Source organism: Chlorocebus sabaeus, chromosome 25, assembly GCF_047675955.1.
Source record: "Chlorocebus sabaeus isolate Y175 chromosome 25, mChlSab1.0.hap1, whole genome shotgun sequence".
Lineage (NCBI taxonomy): Eukaryota > Metazoa > Chordata > Mammalia > Primates > Cercopithecidae > Chlorocebus > Chlorocebus sabaeus.
The window spans coordinates 46,789,781-46,811,557 of NC_132928.1; the positions used below are offsets into that span (position 1 = coordinate 46,789,781).

The window sequence follows — 21,777 nt, forward strand, 5'->3', positions numbered from 1 at the left end:
GCCACTAATCCAATAAATAGGGTTAAGACACAACATAACTGGCTGGGGAACTGCTAAAGTGGCTAAGGGAGAAAAATAACTATACCCTGAAGGAGCTAGTCAATATGTTCTGGCAGGAGCTGGGATAATTTATATGGGAATGAATGCTGAGGGTGCTGGAGCAGGGGTGGGACATAAAATTGAATAAGGGTAAGTTTATCAGTAAGGCTAGAATTCAACTTCTTAACATAATATATGTGACTCTTTGTAATATGGCTTATGCATATCTCTACAGCCTGAGTTTTTGTCCCAAATTGTCCTCTCTACTCCTGTTATATTCAGCTACCTAGACCAAGTTATTTTACCCCTGGATAAAGCCACTAACTACTCTCTCTGCTTAGAATATTTACCTTACTCCATCCCCGCATTCTGTCCCTGCTTTAGGTGCCTACAGTTTCCTTCTCTTTCATAACTCAGCCAACCTGGGAATTTTATCTGCTAACAGAAGTAGAAATTAATTACATTCTTTTTGGGAAACAGTTTGGCAATAATGAGAACATTAAAATGTTTCTACATCTTGACTCAGTAATCCCACTTTCCCCTAGAGGAATATCTGAAATATAAGCAAAAGCTTATGCACTAAGATATTCAAAATGGCATATTTGATGCTATAGAAATTAATGTAGCCCAAATGCTTGAAAATATAAGGTTATACAAATTATATTTATACCAAGAAATTACATGGCACTCTTGAAAATTATGTGTTTAAGTAATTTTTAATGATATGAAAATGCTTATCTAAATAGAAAAACAAACTATAAAATTTAATATGATCTAAACTTTGTAATAATGTTATAGAAAAAAAATACTGAAAGAAAATATACCAAAATCTAGTAGTAGCTATTGCTGAGCATTGGAATTACAGCTCATTTAAGTTTTCTTCTTTCTTATCCTTTCCTGTATTGTCCAAATTGGCTCAGGGTAGAGGCATTGCTTTCATAATTAGTAAAAAGTAAGTCGTCAACAAAGCCTGAGTCCTGTCTCTTGCTCTCCTCTGCAGACAGCATGAGCTTCACCACTCGCTCCACCTCCACCAACTACCAGTCCCTGGGTTCTGTCTAGTTGCCCAGCTATGGCCCCCTGCCAGTCAGCAGCACAGACAGCATCTATGCAGATGTCTGGGGCTCTGGTTCCCAAATCTCCATGTCCCGCTCCACCAGCTTCCAGGGTGGCATGGGGTCGGGGTCCTGGCCGCAGGGATGGCTGGGGGTCTGGCAGGAATGGGAGGCATCCAGAACGAAAAGGAGTCCATGCAAAGCCTGAACCACCGCCTGGCCTTCTACCTGGACAGAGTGAGGAACCTGGAGACCGAGAACCAGAAGCTGGAGAGCAAAATCTGGGAGCACCTGGAGAAGAAGGGACCCAGGTCAGAGACTGGAGCCATTGCTTCAAGACCATTAAGGACCTGAGGGCTCAGATCTTCGCAAATACTGTGGACAATGCCCGCATTGTTCTGCAGATCGGCAATGCTCATCTTGCTGCTGATGACTTTAGAGTCAAGTATGAGACAGAGCTGGCCATGCACCAGTCTGTGGAGAGTGACATCCAGGGGCTCTGGAAGGCCATTGATGACACCAGTGTCATTCGGCTGCAGCTGGAGACAGAGATCGAGGCTCTCAAGGAGGAGCTGCTTTTCATGAAGAAGAATCATGAAGAGGAAGTAAAAGGCCTACAAACCCAGACTGTCAGCTCTGGGTTGATCTTGGAGGTAGATGCCCCCAAATCTCAGGACCTTGTCAAGATCATGGCAGACATCTGGGCCCAATATGATAAGCTGGCTTGGAAGAACCGAGAGGAGCTGGACAAGTAGTGGTCTCAGTAGACTAACGAAAGCACCACAGTGGTTACCATGCAATCCACCCAGGTTGGAGTTGCTGAGATGACGATCACAGAGCTGAGACGTACAGTCCAGTCCTTGGAGATCAACCTGGACTCCATGAGAAATCTGAAGGCCAGCTTAAAGAACAGCCTGAGGGAGGCAGAGGCCCACTATGCCCTGCAGATGGAGCAGCTCAATGGGATCCTGTTGCACCTGGAGTCAGAGCTAGCACAGACCCGGGCAGAGGGACAGTGCCAGGCCCAGGAGTACAAGGCCCTGCTGAACATTAAAGTCAAGCTGGAGGCTGAGATCACCACCTGCCACGGCCTGCTGGAAGATGGCGAGGACTTCAATCTTGGTGATACCCTGGACAGCAGCAGCTCCATGCAAACCATTCAAAAGACCACCACCCGCTGGATAGTGGATGGCAAAGTGGTGTCTGGAGACCAACGACACCAAAGTTCTGAGACATTAAGCCAGCAGAAGCAGGATACTCTTTGGGGAGCAGGAGGCTAACAGAAAGTTCAGAGGTTTAAAAAAAAAAAGCGATAAAAGTTATTTTAGCTCTCTTGCTTCTGCTCCAGCCATGTAAGATGTGCCTGCTTCCTCTTTTCCTTCTGCCATGATTGAAAGTTTTCTGAGGCTTCCCCAGAAGCCAAGCAGATGCCAGCATTATGCTTCCTGTACTGCCTGTAAAACTGATGGTTCTAGGCAAGATGTTGTAGACAAATGAGAATGATGCCATCCCTCAAAATGTTATAAGGACATTTGGGTAGGGACTATCTAGACAAGTAGAATGGATGGATACTGGCTGGATGGAGGAAGGACATTCTGGAATTTAGGGCTAAGAGTTGAAGGCACTGAAAAAAGAGACTTGGTACTTGAACCCTCATCCTGCCTGACATCTTATCCTGCAAACTTCAAGAAGTTGACTACACCATGAGAGTCAAGCCAAATTTGGGAAATGAGAAAGAGACAAGGCTTTTCTGTCAAGAAGAGGGACAGGGGTTGTGCCTGTTTCACTTTTCAGGACCACGTGGAAGAGGAGGAAAAACTCTTCCACCCCTTTCTTCTCATATAGCACAGAGTAGTTTGATGGTGACAAAAGAGAGGAATCAGCCTGGGCACAGTGGCTCACTCCTGCAATCCCAGCACTTTGGGAGGCCGAGGTGGGTGGATCACTTGAGTTCAGGAGTTGGAGACCAGCCTGGGCAACATGGTGAAAACCTGTATCTACTAAAAATACAATAATTACCCAGACATGGTGGTGCATCCCTATGGTCCCAGTTACTCAGGAGGCTGAGGCACGAGAATCACTTGAACCGGGGAGGTGGAGATTGCAGTGAGCCAAGATCACACCACTGTACTCCAGCCTGGGTGACAGAGCAAGATTCTGTCTTGGAAAAAAAAAGAGAGAGAGAGGGATCCCTTTCTACTATTGCGCTTTCATCACTCTAATTGTTGCTATTGTTATTCATCTCCCAAGAGTATATGGGAAATCTACTTCTCACTCAGTCCATCCTCTTGTACCTGCAGGGAGACTCTCCAATGTTGCTCACTGTTTTGAATTAGCACATTTCTTTGCAGTCCCCCGTATCCACTAGGATACATTCCAAGGCCCCAGTGGATGCCGGAAACCGTGCATAGTACCATACCCTATATGTGCACCAATTACTTTTTTCTTCTTAACAATTTCACAAATAGAACATTTGTTCTTACCATAGATCTTCACAACCTTAGTAGAGAATTTTTTCTTTTGTTTTCTTTTTTTTATTTTTTGGAGACAGAGTCTCATTCTGTCTCTCAGGCTGGAGTACAGTGGCGTGATATCAGCTCACTGCAACCTCTGTCTCCTGGGTTTGAGTGATTCTCCTGCCTAAGCCTCCCAAGTAGCTGGGACTACAGGTGCCTGCCACCACTCCTGGCTAATTTTTGTATTTTTAGTAGAGATGGCGTTTCACCATATTGGTCAGGCTGGTGTTGAACTCCTGACCTTGTGATCCACCTGCCTTGGCCTCCCAAAGTGTTGGGATTATGGGCGTGAGTCACCGTGCCCAGCCCTTATTAAGTCTTTAAGTGGGAAGCTTTTCTTTTCACTTTTTTTTTTGTTTGTTTTTTGTTTTTTTTGAGACGGAGTCTCGCTCTGTCACCCAGGCTGGAGTGCAGTGGCCGGATCTCAGCTCACTGCAAGCTCCGCCTCCCGGGTTCATGCCATTCTCCTGCCTCAGCCTCCTGAGTAGCTGGGACTACAGGCGCCCGCCACCTCGCCCGGCTAGTTTTTTTGTAGTTTTAGTAGAGACGGGGTTTCACCGTGTTAGCCAGGATGGTCTCGATCTTCTGACCTCGTGATCCGCCCGTCTCGGCCTCCCAAAGTGCTGGGATTACAGGCTTGAGCCACCGCGCCCGGCCTTCACTTTTATTTTATTTTATTGAAGCATTATAACTGATCATTGAAGAAGATAGTGTTATCATTCCATTCTGACAAAACCAATTAACTTATCCAAGCACGTGCATGCTGTACACAGAAGAGCCAAGGTTAAAAAGTCCCTATTTTTACTTATTTTTTTTAGATTCAGCAGATACATGTACAGGTTTCTTATATGAGTATATTGTGTAATGCTGAAGCTTGCACTTTTAATGATCCAGTCGCCCAACTAGTGAGCATAGTACCAAATACATAGTTTTTCAAGTCTTGCCCCCCTCCTTCCCTCCTCCTTTTTGGAGTCCCCAGTGACTGTTGTTCCCTTCTTTGTGTTCATGTGTACCCAATGTTTAGCTCCCACTTATAAATGAGAACATGTGGTATTTGATTTTCTGTTTCTGTGTTAATTTGCTTAGGATATTGGCCTCCACCTCCATCCATGTGGTTGCAAAAATCTTGTGCCTTTTAATGGTTGTATAGTATTCCATGATGTATAGGTACCACATTTTCCTAATCCAATGCACTACTGTTGGGCCCCTGGGTAGATTCCATGTCTTTGCTATTATGAAGTGCTCCAATGAACATATAAGTGCATGTGTCTTTTTGGTAGAATTATTTATTTTCCTTTGGCTATATACCCAGGAATGGGATTACTGGGCTGAATGGTAATTCTATTTGTAGTTCTTCGAAAAATCTCCAAACTGCTTTCCACAGTGGCTGAAGTAATTTACACTCCCACCAACAGTGTGTAAACCTTCTTCTTTGCTCCACAATCTCACCAGCATCTGTTAATTTCTGACTTTTTAGTAATAGCCATTCTGACTGGTGTGAGATGGTATCTCATTGTGAAATTCCCTATATTTTTATGATTCTCAGGCAGTATCATGGGTCTGTATACTGACCCATGCCCTGGGCATGACTTCCACATTGCAGAATTGACAAGTTGACCCAGAAATGCATTTCGGGCTGAGCAGACAATTATCAGAGGAGCTGGCTAGACCACAGCTATGGTCAGATGTGTCATAGGGACCATGGCCTTTCTGTCGGCTCATGGTCAGAGGTGGAGAGGAGATGTGAACCTTCTTGTGAAAAAAGTCAAAGTGAAAGCTGCCCCGTGGTGATGGGTGCTGGGCCTCACCCACCAGATCCTGTGCATCTCCTGGCCTGCTGGGCTCAGTCGCCACCCCGCTGCTTGGCACTCGCCTGGCAGAATCTGAGTGACGCCTTCTACACTCCCTGCCCTGCTCTGCCACTGGCTGTGTCTGAGTCAGAGGATCAGTACTCAGCAGCAGACTCTCCCAAAACCCATCATCTGGGCTGAACCCAGTTTCATGATTCCAAAGGCAAAGCCGGTGACCATCTGTCACTGGGGAAATTCTGGGGCTGTTGAATACCAGCTGTACTTTGAAGGAAGCTTTTCTGCCATGGAGAGACCAAAACCCCCTGAACGGATTAACAAAGTTGAATTCCACATCCTGGTCATGACCTCCCGCACGGCAGGGCTATACAGCTGCTTCTGTCTGACTGGGAGCTCTGGTCAGGGGCCAGTGACTCTCTGGATCTGGTGGTAACAGGAGGGAAGATCCAGTCGCGCACAGCGCAGATATGGGAATCTCCAGGTGGAGTTCCCCGTGGGCCCTGTGACCACAGCCCACAGAGGGACATACCGATGTTTTGGTTCTTATAACAACCATATGTGGTCTTTCCCCAGTGAACCAGTGAAGCTCCTGGTCACAGGGGACATTGAGAACACCAGTTTTGCACATGCAGACCCCACCTCTTCTGGCTCTTAGGACACCTACCTTTTAATCACAGAGACGGGACTCCAGAAAGACTGTGCCCTCTGAGACCACACTGCCCAGAATCTCCTTCAGATGGGCCTAGCTTTCCTTGTCCTGGTGACTCTGGTGTGACTCCTGGTTGAAGACTGGCTCAGCAGGAAGAGGACCACAGGGCGAGCCAACGGAGCTTCCACTTGGGAATACAGGAGAAGGTTGAGAACACAAAGACCCCTTGAAGAATGACCAAGAAACGCAGTGGCCATGGGTGGAACTGAAAGCTGATCTTGAGCCTGGGCGGTGGGAGCTCTGTGTTGGACCCAGGGAGAAGGGAGTCATTGCAGGAAAAAGGAACAATGGCATTCCACTTGTCAAAGCATCCTGGAGAAGAAAGGAGGTCGGAGAAACAAGCTAAATTTCTTTGGGAGGCAAAAAACAAGAAAAAAAAGTTGTTTTCAAAACTCAACTTAAGTATCCCTTCTTCGGAGAAGAAAGGTCCTTTTCTCCTATATATATATTTTATATATATATATATATTTTTCGTGTATATATACATAAATATAAATTATGTATAAATAAATATATGTTTATTTATGTACATATACATAAATAAAAGCATGGTCCTTACCAAGCACAATCATCTACTGACCCACCTGTATCTTTCATTAGGATTATGAGGGCAGGGATTTGGTCTTTTACCTCTGTGACTGTGGCATCTATGAATTGTGTGGCATGTAACAGATTTCTAACAAATATTTGCTTTTTGGAGGAAAAGGGAGTTGTTGCTGTTTTTAAACTTTGGACCAGGACAGGGGGTCTTTATTATTCAGAACCTAAGAATTAAAAAACCCATAATTTATCAAAACAAACTTTTTTGAAGAAATACTAGAGTAAAACTTGTGTGTGTGTGTGTGAGTGAAATATGCAGAGTTAGTATCGTTATAAACAAAGTCCAGGACTCAACGAAAGGAATAAAGTAAGAACAGAGTCGAAACATGAGGCATGTTGTAATTATTCCCTAAACTACAGTAACATGATATTAATATTTTCCTCAAAATAAACTCAGAATTTAACATAGTGTTCTTCCAGACGAGTGTGAAGGCAGGCAGGTGTTTTCCCAGTGCTGTTCTCCTTGGGAGCTGTCAGCTTCAGTGCAGTATTTCACAGCTAGACTGTAAACAAACGTTAATTCCAATTGGCTCAATATACATTCAACAGTAAAATACCAGAAGTGAGTGGTCTCTGTTGTTCTCCAAAATGTATGATCTTGAACAGACTTTTATCGTGAAAATGTTCATAGTTTGCACGTATCACTCCCAGCTGGAAGTTGTTGTCCAGTTTAACAGTTACATAATATAATCTTTTATGTGAGAATTTTGAATAGCACAACAGAGACAAGAAAACAGACTAACTTCTTGGTATTACCACACCTTGGCGACAAGTGAGAGTCCTGTTTAAAATGTAAAGGAAATCTTATTTGGTGAATCCTGTAATAGGTGGGGGCTGAGAGGGAAATCTAGGTTGCTGGATTTGTCACTAGGGTGTCCTCTACTAATAACCAGAGGGTTCCAGTTAGTGTCACCTCCCAGTATGAAAATAAATTTTCTTTCAGGCTTCGTTTGTGCAATTACACGTGTGTGGAGTGGCAGGCGGCGCCTTTTTTTTAGGTCCTGATGACCTGGAGGGTGACTCGTAATCACCCTGAAACGTATGAGGACCCTAAGGAAACCTCCCCTGGGGGAGAGAAAGGGCCGGGCGGCACCCAACACTGCCCCGGGCCCCCCACCCCTGTTCTGAGCCCAGGCACTCCGCTCTGAGCAGCGCGCCCCCAGCACCCTGACCGCCTCCGCAGGACCCCGCGCTCTACCCCCAGGCCCCGCGCCCCCTCGCCCTGGGCCGCGCCCCACATCCCTCACCGAGCCGCAACACCCCACCGGACCGGACTCCCTCGAGCCGCCGCTCGTTGCGGGCCTGAAGCGCAGCGCACCTACTGGCCAGAGCTGCCGAGGGCGGGAAAAGTGGCCAACGGCTGCGCAGGCCGTCGGGCTGCTGAGGAGATGGCGTCGATGGCTTCGGCCTCCAGGGCCTCCGTGCCCGCGGACTCATTCCGCACCATCAGCCCGGGCAGGCGAGGCGAGAAGGCTGCCTCCGCTGTCCCCGGGGACACGGCGGCCGCGACCACCCTGAAGGGCACCGCGATCCCAGTGCGGTCGGTGGTGGCCTCCCTTCGCCAGGTGAAGGGGAAAGCGGGCCGGGAGGCGGCCAGGATGCGGCTCCAGCGCCTGCCCGCGGCTGAGGCCGAGGACCCGGGAGAGGCGGCCGAGGAGGAGGAGGAGGAGCCCCTGCCGTCAGTGCCTGAGGATGAAGAGGAGGCGCAGCCCCTGCCCCCAGTCTGCGTGTCCCGTATGAGGGGGATGTGGCGGGACGAGAAGGTGTCGCTGTATTGCGACCAAGTGCTGCAGGACTGTAAGGTGAGCGGATCCAGGACAGGAAGACGACGGTCAGAAGTTCCCCGGGGCCTGGGGACAGGCATCTGGGGCTTCCCTCGGAGGTGGATGGGGGTCCACAGGGCACAGCGAAAACCTGCGTTTCAAAAAATTAAATGGAGTCCACCTGTGTAGAGCGTTCACCTTGTTAGAGGTGCCCGCGTCGTGCCCTAGAGGAGTTAAGGTTCGAGTTTCCGACAAAATTCGTCAGTTAACGGGACAGCCCTGAGAGAATTTTCTGAGAGCTCCTAAAAAATGAAGCTATATTGGCCTTATCATTGCACGGGCATGAATCTTAGTACCTTTATTTAACAGTTTATGCCCAAACATGAGCAAGATCCCTTAGCCTTGACTTTTACACTAGAATGCTAGAAATTAAGAGTACTTCCCACGCAGCAGTCCACGAGGCGGCATGATATATATATATATGTATGTGTGTGTGTATATATAGTGTGTATATATGTGTATATATATGTGTGTGTATATATTATTATTATTATTATTTGAGACGGAGTTTCATTCTTGTTGCCCAGGTTGGAGTGCAGTGGCGCAATCTCGGCTCACCGCAACCTCTGTCTCCCGGGTGCAAGCGATTCTCCTGCCTCAGCCTCCCGAGTAGCTGGGATTACAGGCACGCGCCACCACGCCCAGCTAATTTTGTAATTTTTTTTAAGTACAGACGGGGTTTCTCCAGTTGGTCAGGCTGGACTCGAACTCCCGACCCCAGGTGATCCGCCCACCTCGGCCTCCCAAAGTGTTGGGATTACAGGCGTGAGCCACCGTGCCTGGTGGCATGATTTTTTTAATATAGAAAATACGTATCTGATAAAACGGAATAGAGCAAATATTTCATGTTTCTAACCTAGTTTTTTAAGTTGTAGCAGAAGAATTTGTGTACCTGCATATTCATTGCGGTAATATTTATAAAAAGTTGAAAATTAAGGCATAAACAATAACTAGCTGTCTTATCTATTAATTATTCCAGTGAATAGATCTCTTTTAAGTTTAATTTTTTGTTGGTCATGTTTTCCACTAGATGTGGTTTCAGTTAAAATCTGTAACTTTCCAGGTCGTTCATTATTTAGGGCTATATTGGTTCCATTTGAAAATAGAAATCAATTTAAAAAACAGGTAAAAATCTATAATTTCATATATTTATACATAGATACATTTTTTCTCTTATTAGGCAGAAGATGCTGATGAAGTTATGGGTAAATACTTATCAGAAAAATTAAAGTTGAAAGACAAATGGCTTGGAGTCTGGAAGACTAATCCCAACGTATTCTTTGTGAAATATGAAGAAGCTTCTATCCCTTTTGTTGGTATACTGGTTGAGGTAAATAAATTTTATTTGATCTTTGTTCTTTTTGAATCAGTTTTTTCAAAGACTAAAATATGACTTTATTATTTGGAGATTGGTACACAAGAGTTGACACATTTTACTTCTGTTTTAAGTCTCTGAGAAAATTAATAGTGTAAAAAGAAGGTAAGGGGAATATTAGTGCCTATAAACCATTATTATTAAATGGACTCTAGTAGTATCAGACAATATTTATTAGCCTAGTTTTTGCTCAAATAATGTAAAAATAACAAAAGTGCATTTCTTATAAAATTAGTAATTTAGTCTTTAACAAACTTGGGACTTCTTTTTCTGTCTTTTTCCTTTAATCTTCATTTATCTGAATTATGAAGTTTACTTCAGATGAGGAAAGAAAATGAAATGGATCAGAAAACTATTGGCAAAATTTGAAATTTTTTTCCTTTGAAAAGTACCCTTTTTCGGGAGACGGAGGCAGGAGAATGGTGTGAACCCAGGAGGCGGAGCTTGCAGTGAGCCGAGATTGTGCAGCCTGGGCGACAGAGCGAGACTCCGTCTCAGAAAAAAAAAAAAAGAAAAGAAAAGTACCCTTTTAATATAATATCTTCCAAGCCTTTATCTGATAAGATTTTTCTTTTCTTTTTTTTTTTTTTTTTTCTTTTGAAACAGAGTCTCGCCCTGTCTCCCAGGCTGGAGTGCAGTGGTGTGATCTCGGCTCACTGCAACCTCCGCCTCCCGGGTTCAAGCGATTCTCCTGCCCCAGCCAACTGAGTAGCTGGGATTATAGGCACATGCCACCACACCCAGCTAATTTTTTGTATCTTTGGTAGAGACGGGGTTTCACCACGTTGGCCAGGCTGGTCTTGAACTTCTGACCTTGTGATCTTTAGTAGAGAAGGGGTTTCACCATGTTGGCCAGGCTGGTCTCGAACTCCTGACCTCGTGATCTGCCTGACTCAGCCTCCCAAAGTGCTGGGATTACAGGCATGAGGCACTGCGCCCAGCCCTAATAAGATTTTTCTTTGTTAGGCCTGTAGGGTAAACATTGTGGCATGTTTGATTCTGTTAAAGGTCAATTATCCTTATATAGAAATTAATATTTATAATCACAAATGGTACCCTTGCCCCAGAAAGATAATTTAAATCTGTATTTTTGGATACAAGAAAAACTTATGTAACTCATTATGTTATACACTACTTGAAAACAATTTTAAAATATTATGTTCTATGGAAAAGTCAGTGTCAGTTTTACAGATAAAGAATGGCATCTGGGTGTGGTGGCTCATGCCTGTAGTCCCAGCACTTTGGGAGGCCAAGGCAGGTGAATCACTTGAGGTCAGGAGTTCGAGACCAGCCTGAGCACCATGGTGAAACCCCCCCCATCTCTACCAAAGAAAACAGGCACACACCTGTGGTCCCAGCTACCCAGGAGGCTGAGGTGGGAGGATCACTTGAGCCTGGGAGGCAGAGGTTGTAGTGAGCCTGGGGGACATAGTGAGACCCCATCTCAAAAAAAAAAAAAAAAAAAAAAAAAGAATACCATATTTTCAGTCATAGAGATTACAAAGGAATGTAAAAGATTCTTGGGATTAGTTAATTTTTCAATAAGGCTCTATTAGTTAATTTTTCATTAATACTCTGTTTCTTTTCCTTTTCCTTTTTTTTTTTTTTAAGATAAAGTCTCACTCTGTTGCCCAGGCTGGAGTGTAGTGGTGCCATCTCAGCTCACTGCAACCTCTTCCTCTTGGTTCCAAGCAATCTTCCCACCTCAGCCTCCTGAGTAGCTATGACTGCAGGTGTGCACGACTGCACCTGGCTAATTTTTGTATTTTTAGTAAAAACGAGATTTCACTATGTTGGCCAGGCTGGTCTTGAACTCCTGACCTCAAGTGATCCACCCACCTCAGTCTCCCAAAGTGCTGGGATTACAGGCATAGCCACCATGCCCAGCCAGTAGTACTCTGTTTTTTAGAGGTTTGCTCATCTTCAGACTTTGAGTAGAATTTTACCTAGATCTTTCACAACTTCTCTGGATTTTTTTTCATCTGGATAAAAATGGTTTTCATTTGGCTTTGTGTTTGTTTGTTTGTTTGTTTGTTTGTTTTAGCAGTATAAGTTTGTGGGGTTTTTTTCAATCAGGTTTTATGTGGAAGCTTAACATTAAAGCAGAACATTTCTGATTGAAATAGATGATGGTGTCTTAGCATCTCTCTCAATACCTCATGATAGCCCCTACACTCCATAAAACTTTTCAAGATCTCTAAAGTTCCATGGAAACTCAGTGGATTAGGTTACCTGTAAGTTCTATCAATTTCTAAGGTTTTACCTGCAATACATTGATTATTTAATCTGTCTCTGCCTTGCTTTAGAATCTGTGAGGGTCTAGTAATGTCTTCTAAATGATAGGAAGACAAGATGAAACATGAGAACAGAGGTAAAAGAAGAGCAGCATATTGGCAGATTCTAATTCTTTTTTTTGTTTGTTTGGTTTTTTGTTTGTTTGTTTTGTTTGTTTGTTTGTTTGTTTTTGTTTTTTTGTTTGTTTGTTTGTTTTTGAGATGGAGTCTCGCTCTGTCGCCCAGCCTGGAGTGCAGTGGCCGGATCTCGGCTCACTGCAAGCTCCGCCTCCCGGGTTTACGCCATTCTCGCTTTTTCTTTAGATGCTGTATTAGTTTTCTATTGCTGCCACGGCAAATTACCACACTCAGTGGCTCAAACAATACAAATTTATTATCTTACAACTCTGTAGGTCAGAAGTCTGACATGGGCCTAACTGAGCTAAAATCAGCCTTAGAAACATAGTGTTGACTCCTGAACAGTGCAGGACCCTGCACAGTCAAAAATCCGTATATAACTTTTGACTTCCCAAATACTTAACTAATATCCTACTGTTGACTGGAAGCCTTGCTGATATCATACACAGTTGATTCACACATATTTTGTATGTCATAAATATGATAAACACTATATTCTTACAATAAAGTAAGCTAAAGAAAAGAAAATGTTATTAAGAAAATTGTAAAGGCAGGGCACAGGGGTCCGTGCCTGTAGTCCCAGCATTTTGGGAGCCCAAGGCAGGATGATCGCTTGAAGTCAGGACTTTGAGACCAACCTGGGCAACATAGCAAGACCTCATCTCTACTAAAAATTTTAACATGAGCTGGGTGGTGATGCACACGTATAGTCCTATCTGCATGGGAGGCTGAGGCAAGAGGATCACTTGAGCCCAGAAATTTGAGAGCAAGACCCTGTCTCATAAAAGAAAAATCATAAGAAAGAGAAAAATGTATTTACTATTCATTATATAGAAATAGATCATCATAAAGATCTTCATTTCTGTTGTCTTCATGCTGAATAGGCTGTGAAGGAGGAAGAGGAAGAAGAGGAGTTGGTCCTGCTGTTGCTAGGGTAGCAGAGGCAGAAGAAAATATGCATATAAGTGGACCAATCCAGTTGGAACATGTGTTGTTCAGGGGTCAACTGTACTTGATTGGAAGGAAATCTAGCATATCCTTAATTTTGGTTATAAAATGGTCCAGAAATTAATAAAACTTTTTTATAACTTCTGCACAAAGCAGTTTGGCAAAATATATCAAGAACTTTAAACTAGCACTTTATTTCTGGAAATTTCTTCTATGAAAATCAGAAACGTGGAAAAACATTGTTTCTTGGCCTTTTGCCTAAGATCCAAGTGTAGAAATGCAGAAAAGGATTTAGGTGTTAAGGTTATCATGGTGATTTTTTTTTTTTTTTTTTTTTTTTTTTTGAGTCTGAGTCTCGCTGTGTCACAGTGGCACGATCTCGGCTCAATGCAGTCTCCAACTCCCGGGTTCAAGTGATTCTCCTGCTTCAGCCTCCCAAGTAGCTGGGATTATAGGTGTGAGCCACCACACCTGGCTAATTTTTGTATTTTTAGTAGAGATGAGGTTTCACCATGTTGGCCAGGCTGGTCTCAAACTCTCGACCTCACGTGATCCACCCGCCTCAGCCTCCCAAAGTGTTGAAATTACAGGTGTGAGCCACCGTGCCCAGCCACCTGGGCTTTTCTTTGCATCATATATTCTAGATGGGGTACTAGAAGAGCTAACAACCTGGAAACATCAACATGTGTAAAACAGCAACAACAGAAAGCAGAATGAAGACAGGAAAATTATTGTACTTGAAGATAGAAAAATAGAAATTATCAAATCTTAACACCATAAAGAAAATAGATTTAAAAGGACAGAACCTCAGGGACATGTTGGACTATAACAAAAGACCTAGCATTCATGTCTTCAGAGTTCCAGAAGGAGAGAAGAAAGAGGGAGGGCTAAAAAATATTCAAAGAATGGCAGAAATTTACCAAATTTGGCAAAAGATATAAACCTACAAATTTAAGAAGCCAACTTGAGAAGCATGGTTAAGGGTGGGAGTACTCCCACTGGGAAGAAGGGAATTGCATTAAAATTTACTGGTACTGAATGTTGGGATCCTCTATCTTCTACCCTCCAACTGTGCTTCTAGAACACAGGCAACTAAGGCATATCCATCCAGGAATAAGATTTGAAATATTTTTGTATGATCATATGTTAAAAAAAAAAAAAAGACTTAGTGATACTGAGTGACCACAGAAAGAGCCTGGGTGGATCAACCAGTGAAGAGGAGATGAGGAGGAGAAGAAAGGAAGAGAGAAGAGAGATGGGGCAAGAGGTCGGTGGCAAGAACAGAAGAAAGCAAATTGTCAAATTGTAAAAGTTTCTCAGAACCAAAGGACATACATTTGTAGACTGAAAGGGCCCACTTAGTGTCCAGCACATAGTGAAGTTTGGGAATACTGGGGCCAAAGAGAAGGTTCAGTAAGATTCTGGAGAGAAAAAAGATAGATTTGTATAAAGAATCAGGAGGTAGAATGGTATCAGACATTCAGACCTTTACTTTTTTGTTTTGTTTTGTTTTTGAGAAGGAGTCTCACTCTGTCTCCCAGGCTGGAGTGCAGTGGCACGATCTCTGCTCACTGCAAGCTCCGCCTCCTGGGTTCACGCCATTCTCCTGCCTCAGTCTCCCAAACTACAGGCGCCTGCCACAACGCCTGGCTAATTTTTTGTATTTTTAGTAGAGACGGGGTTTCACCGTGTTAACCAGGATGGTCTCGATTTCCTGACCTTGTGATCCTCCCACCTCGGCCTCCCAAAGTGCTGGGATTACACGTGTGAGCCACCGCGTCCAGCCTTTTTTTTTTTTTTTTTTTTTTTTTTTTAAATACAGAGTCTTACTCTGTTGCCCAGGCTGGAGTGCAGTGGTGCAGTCTTGGCTCACTGCAACCTCCACTTCCCAGGCTCAACCAATCCTCATGCCTCAGCCATGTGCCACCATACCCAGCTAATTTTGTATTTTTAGTAGAGATGGGGTTTCACTATGTTTATCAGGCTGGTCTGGAACTCCCGGCCTCAAGACATCCTCCCGCCTCGGCCTCCCAAAGTGCTGGGATTACAGATGTGAGCCACCTCACCCAGTCCAGACTTTTTGAAAGTAATTCTTAGTTTTAAAAAGCTATGAAAATATATTTTCAAAAGTTTTATGGGAAGTGATATCCTACCGTATAATTTTATGCCTGGTCACACTATAAGTGAAGAGTAGAAAAAAGACATTTTCAAATATGTGAGGTCTCAAAAGTTACGTCCAATGCACCCTTTCTTAGGAAGTTAATGGATGTCATCTACAATCAAGAAATATGAAGACATCAGATTCAAAATGTAGAGAAGCCACAACATAAGAGAAAAACAAAGAGAATTCCTGGGATGATGGCAAAGTGATAACAGCTATGTACATAGCAGGCCTAGAGAGCCAGTTCAGATTAGAACTGGTCAGAGAACTCTGGAAGAGTGCTTTAAATAAAAGGAAGCCAGTATTTTATTTCAAACACAATCTATTGGCTTTGAACATATTGAAAAGAGATTTTTACAACTTAAGGAATTTGGGGCTAAATTAATGAAAGCCATGTAGAAAATGAGCAAATGGCTGGGTGCAGTGGCTCACACCTGTAATCCCAGCACTTTGGGGAGGCCAACGTGGGTGGATTGCCTGAGGTCGGGAGTTCGAGACCAGCCTGGCTAACATGGTGAAACCCCATCTCTACTAAAAATTCAAAAATCAGCCGGATGTGATGGCGCACGCCTGTAGCTCCAGATACGTGAGAGGCTGAGGCAGGAGAATCGCTTGAACCCAGGAGGCAGAGGAGTTGCAGTGAGCCCGAGATCACACCACTGCACTCTAGCCTGGGTGACAAAGCAAGACTCCGTCTCAAAAAAAAAAAAAAAGAAAGAAAGAAAGAAAGAAAAGAAAATGAGCAAACGAAAAGCAATACAATTATTGACTGCTGGGAAAACAACATTTTTTGCAGGAAAGAAAAATCAACTCACACCATATGGCTCACCTGTGAATCACATTTTTCAAACATATTAAGATAAATGCTGAATACTTAAGATATAACCATACTGGTGAATGAAAGGCCAGAAAAGAGTGGTTGTGTATTATGGAAATGAGGGAAAATGAAAGAGACAAATAAATTCTTATCTTTCAGAGTTGGAAGTCAATATCCAATGCCAAAAACTGGAAACAAAACTTTAAGTAGCAATATGAGCATATTATTTAAATATAAAGATATAAATGTCAAAAAATAATCAACTAAAAGAGTTAAAAATGGTTGCCTCTGAGGAGCAAGAATTAGAGGGTGATAGAAGACTGTCAAGGAATTATATTTTTTTTCTTTTTTTTTTTGAGATGAAGTATCATCTGTGGCCACACCACCCTGAAGGCACCCAATCTCGTTTGATCTCGGAAGCTAAGCAGGGTTGGGCCTGGTTAGTACTTGGATGGGAGATGGAGTCTCACTCTGTTGCCCAGGCTGGAGTGCAATAGCGAGATCTTGGCTCACTGCAACCTCCGCCTCGTGGGTTCCGGTGATTCTCCTGTTCTAGCCTTCTGGATAGCTGGGACTACAGGCTCATGCCACCATGCCCAGCTAATTTTGTATTTTTAGTAGAGACGGGGTTTCACCATCTTGGCCAGGTTGGTCTCAGACTCCTGACCTCGGGTGATCCGCCTGCCTCAGCCACCCGAAGTGCTGAGATTACAGGCATTAGCCACTCTGCCCGGCCTCTTTTATTTATTTCTTTATTTATTTGAGAAGGAGTCTTGCTCTGTTGCCCAGGCTGCAGTGCAGTGATGTGATCTCGGCTTACTGCAACCTCTGCCTCCCAGGTTCAAGTGATTCTCCTGCCTCAGCCTCCTGAGTAGCTGGTATTACAGGCATGCACCACCATACCTGGCTAATTTTTGTATTTTTTAGTTGAGACGGGGTTTCACCACTTTGGCCAGGCTGGTCTTGAACTCCTGACATCAGGTGATCCACCCACCTCAGCCTCCCCAAGTGCTGGGATTACAGGTGTGAGCCACTGCGCCCAGCCTGAATTCTATTTTTCATAACAAACCTGGTACAGCTATTTGATTCTAAACCGTATGCATGTATAATACTGAAAAAAAAATCAAAACTAGGCCAGGCCAGGTGCAGTGGCTCACGCCTGTAATCCCAGCACTTTGGGAGGACGAGTTGGGTGGATCACCTTGAGGTCGGGAGTTTGAGAGCAGCCTGGCCAATATGGTGAAACTCCATCTCTACTAAAAATACAATTAGCCAGGCTGTGGTGGCACATGCCTGTAATCCCAGCTACTTGGGAGGCTGAGGCTGGAGAATCACTTGAACCCGGGAGGCAGAGGTTGCAGTGAGTTGAGATTGAGCCACTGCACTCCAGCCAGGGCAACAGAGTGAGACCCTGTCTCAAACAAAACAAAACAAAACAAAAAAAACCACACTAGGCCAGGCATGGTGGCTCATTCCTGTAATCCTAGCACTTTGAGAGGCTGAGGCAGCAGGATCACTGGAGGCCAGGAGTTCAAGACCAGCCTAGGCAGCGTAGTGAGACCCTGTCTGTAACAAAAAAAAAAAAAAAGAAAAAAAATATCGAGTGTAGTGGCACAGGTAGTCCTAACTAATTGGGAGGCTGAGTGGAGAGGATTGCTTGAGCCCAGGAGTTCGAGGCTGCCGTGAGCTATGATTGTGCCAATGCACTTTAGCCTAGGCAACAGAGTAAAACCCTGTTTCTTAAAAAAAAAAAAAAGAGAGAGAGAACTAAAATATTAAAATATAAAGCTCAGTATCATATTTCATAATATATTTATTTGGAAATATATTTTTGTCTTGTCACAAATATGGATTGCAGATCATTTATTATCTTCAAACACCCAGTTTTAAATTGTTATTCTATTTTCTAAGTTTTCTTCTGTCCCATAACTGCTTTGAAGAATAGAATTTATATTTAATTAATTATAAACTTTGTATTTCAAAGTTTGGTTAGTGATTTGAAAATATTTCCTGTATTTAAATGATTATTGTTTCAGGTCCTGATGATGTAACACTTGCTGATACTTAAAATTTTTTTTGACATAACTCTACCAAAAAATAGAGAATTTCATTGGCTGTACTTGAAAATTTTCAGAACAGATTTTGGAAGTGTTTGTGTTAACACTAATTTTGTGCCAACATTTTGAAATTTGTATTAATATGTAATTTATTAAATTTTTAAAAAACTATCAACTTTGGTTCTGAAGCACTGATTTTCAGACAAGTACAGGGAAGTATCACCATACTATGGTGAAATAAGATGAATAAACAATATAGCATGTTGTTCATGAAGCTAAATCAACTTAAGAATTTTACTCTTGGTGGCTCTCAGCAGCTGGGGAGGCAGGAGGAGTGGCAGCGGCCAGGCAGCCCAGTTTTGCGAAGGCTCTGGGCGCCCCGCAGCCCGCAGGTACCCGGCATGCGCCCTCCCTGCCGCCAGGATGCCCAAGAGGATGGTCAGCTCCACCGAAGGGGCCGCCAAAGAAGAGCCCAAGAGGAGATCAGCGCGGTTGTCTGCTAAACCTCTTGCAAAAGTGGAAGTGAAGCCGAAAAAGGCAGCAGCGAAGGATAAATCTTCAGACAAAAACGTGCAAACAAAAGGGAAAAGGGGAGCAAAGGGAAACAGACCGAAGTGGCTAACCAAGAAACTAAAGAAGATTTACCTGCGGAAAACGGGGAAACGAAAACTGAGGAGAGTCCAGCCTCTCATGAAGCAGGAGAGAAAGAAGCCCAAGTCTGATTTAATACCATACACGTCTTACCAGTGGTCCCTGTCTCCCTTCTTGTGCAATCCAGAGGAATATTTTTATCAACTATTTTGTAAATGCCAATTTTTTAGTAGCTCTAGAAACATTTTTAAGAAGGACGGAATCCCACCTCATCCCACTTTTTAAGTGTAAATGCTTTTTTTTAAGAGGTGGAATCATTTGCTTGTTGTTTATTTTTTGGTACAACCGGAAAGTAGTGTGGGATATTGAATTATGGGAGACTTTGACTGTCTCGTGTGTCAGCTTAACATTCCATAGGTGGGAGGTTAGTTTTTATATCCTATAATACGAAGCATATTAAATGGCAATATGGAGTCCGTCCTGTATTTATTGTCTTCAACATTTTTAATTATTTCTTGTCCCATGTTGTTTAGTAGAATTTTTTCCTAAAGAAAACCACTCTTTGATCATGGTTCTCCCTGTCAGAATTGTGTGCACTCTCTAACATCTTTGGTTGTTAGTCCTGTTTTCCTAATAACTTTGTTACTGTGCTGTGAAAGTTTACAAATTTGAATATGTAGTGTAGGTGCTATTCAGTTGTGAACTGGTGGCCCGTATGTAACAGCTGACCAACATGTGAAGATACTGGTACTTGATAGCCTCTTAAGGAAAATTTGCTTCCAAATTTTAAGCTGGAAAGTCACTGGAATAACTTTTAAAAAGAATTACAATAAGTGGCTTTTTAGATTTTCATTACGTATGTTAAGAATTGTGTACAAATTGAAATGTCTGTACTGATCCTCGACCAATAAAATCTCAATTTTGAAAAAAAAAAAAAAAGAATTTTACTCTTTATGTCCTTTCTGCTTTTTTTCTTTTTTTCTTTTTTTTTTTTTTTAATGTTTGAATAGCCATTCTTCCACCAATGGTGTAATACAGATAGCAGGGCCTTTTTTTTTTTTTTTTTTTTTAGCATACTCTTTATTTGTTTGGTATTTTATTTGTTTTTTTGTTATTATCATTGTCATTTTTATTATTTTGATACTTTATTCAGTGCTTACTATGTGCTAGATGCCCACTGGAAGCTTATAATTATGATTTATTATATTTAACATGCTTTTATGGCAAAATGTGTTCAAAAATTTTTTGATAATATTAGCTGGGCACAGTGGCATGTTCCTGTAGTCCCAGGTCCTCAGGAGGCTGAGGTAAGAGGATGGCTTGAGCTAAGGACTTCGAGGATGAGTGTGCAATGATTACATCTGTGAATAGCCACTGCACGCTAGCCTGAGCAACACAGTAAGACCCTGCCATATATATATATATATACATACACACTGTTTTATGAAATCTCAAAGTCTGGCAACCCAATCTTAGAAACAAATAATGTAGGAGATACAGAATTCCTTTCATGAAACTGAAAAAAATGTGTTTAAGAAGTAGGGTTTGAAAAACTATTGATAGTATATTTAATATTGATCTATAATTCTATATGTTGATTGTTGAAGAAGTCATAAACTTAAAAGAAGAAACTTTATAATGAGTTCATATACGAGAAAGAAATCCTGTGGTTTACTGGTATTTGTAACTACATCTGTTATGACATTTATCTTAGGTAACTTGTGAACCATACCAAGACTCATCATCTCATTTCAAAGTTACTGTTTCTGTTGCTGAGCCCTTTTCTTCCAACATTGCAAATATTCCAAGAGATTTGGTTGATGAAATTTTGGAGGAACTGGAACACAGTGTGCCTCTTTTGGAAGTGTATCCTGTTGAGGGACAAGATACTGATATACATGATATTGCTTTGGCCTTGGAAGTTGTCAGGTATTAGGGCCTTTACTTTTGAAAGTTAAATTTATCATATCCAAAAGTTAATGTGAAAGTTTTGCTCATATAATCACTTTATAAGCATTTACTGATTTAATTTTCATTCACTACTGCTGGATTAAATTTGTCCATTTTAAATTAACATATTGTATTTGTAATTTTTAGTAAAAACATTTTCTTGCAGAAACATTATATATGGGTAATGAAAAGTTTGCAATTTTTTAATCTTAAATTTTATAAAAATAAAATTTAGAAGAATTCTTGAAATAAGTAACATTAACTTCTATTCATATTTAAGCATCTTAAATTTATTAGCATTCATTTCTCAAATTTAAAGGCATTACAAATACTAGATATCATCATTCACATTATGATTGCTTCTTATAAGATGATACAATTTGAGGGAAGCTATCCACAAACAAAATACTGAATATTTTTTTGGCATGTTTTTGTTTTTCTAATGTTTTCCTCCCATACGCACTTGGTAGTATCTTACATATTATTTATTTTTTGAGCAAATGATAGCCAAAATCTATAAAATTTAGAAACGAAATTTTACAGTCCCACTCATTATCTCATTTACCATAACCTAAAATAGAATGCAAGTCATCTAATTTTTAAAGTTTTACCTTTTATTTTAGTTGACTCAAAGGTCATTTTAAAATATTTTGCTTAAGAATTAAGATTGAGGTAGAGAATTCTGACATCAGAATATCTGTTTAGCTCTAAATCAGTAGTGGCTCTTTTTGATTATTGTCATCTTAATTTGGTTTATCGTAGGTTTTTTTATGACTTTCTTTGGAGAGACTGGGATGATGAAGAAAGTTGTGAGAATTATACTGCACTTATTGAAGAAAGAATTAATTTGTAAGTATAGTTTATAAACTTATGCCACACATTAGAAAAAATAAACATTGTAATTATGTTGATAATTT

The 21,777-nt window shown here is 42.1% G+C and overlaps 1 protein-coding gene and 3 pseudogenes across 2 annotated transcripts in view; all 4 read left to right on the forward strand.

Moving 5' to 3' along the window:
- The first annotated feature begins 1,044 nt into the window (after nt 1–1,044).
- LOC103230460 (keratin, type I cytoskeletal 18 pseudogene) lies at nt 1,045–2,333 on the forward strand (annotated as a pseudogene).
- A 2,978-nt stretch (nt 2,334–5,311) lies between these two features.
- On the forward strand, nt 5,312–6,304 carry LOC103231032 (natural cytotoxicity triggering receptor 1-like; annotated as a pseudogene).
- A 1,778-nt stretch (nt 6,305–8,082) lies between these two features.
- SHCBP1L (SHC binding and spindle associated 1 like) overlaps nt 8,083–21,777 on the forward strand; it is a 46,957-nt gene continuing 33,262 nt past the window's right edge. The window contains exons 1-5 of one of the 2 annotated variants that reach the window (XM_073011430.1): nt 8,083–8,529; nt 9,219–9,271; nt 9,731–9,880; nt 20,625–20,839; nt 21,623–21,709. In XM_073011430.1, coding sequence (XP_072867531.1) covers nt 9,752–9,880; nt 20,625–20,839; nt 21,623–21,709 — 431 coding nt within the window. In that variant the 5' untranslated portion in view covers nt 8,083–8,529; nt 9,219–9,271; nt 9,731–9,751. The remainder of the gene's footprint in view (nt 8,530–9,218; nt 9,272–9,730; nt 9,881–20,624; nt 20,840–21,622; nt 21,710–21,777) is intronic. The other variant, XM_007989246.3, reaches the window with a different exon arrangement.
- On the forward strand, nt 18,743–19,215 carry LOC140710201 (non-histone chromosomal protein HMG-14 pseudogene; annotated as a pseudogene).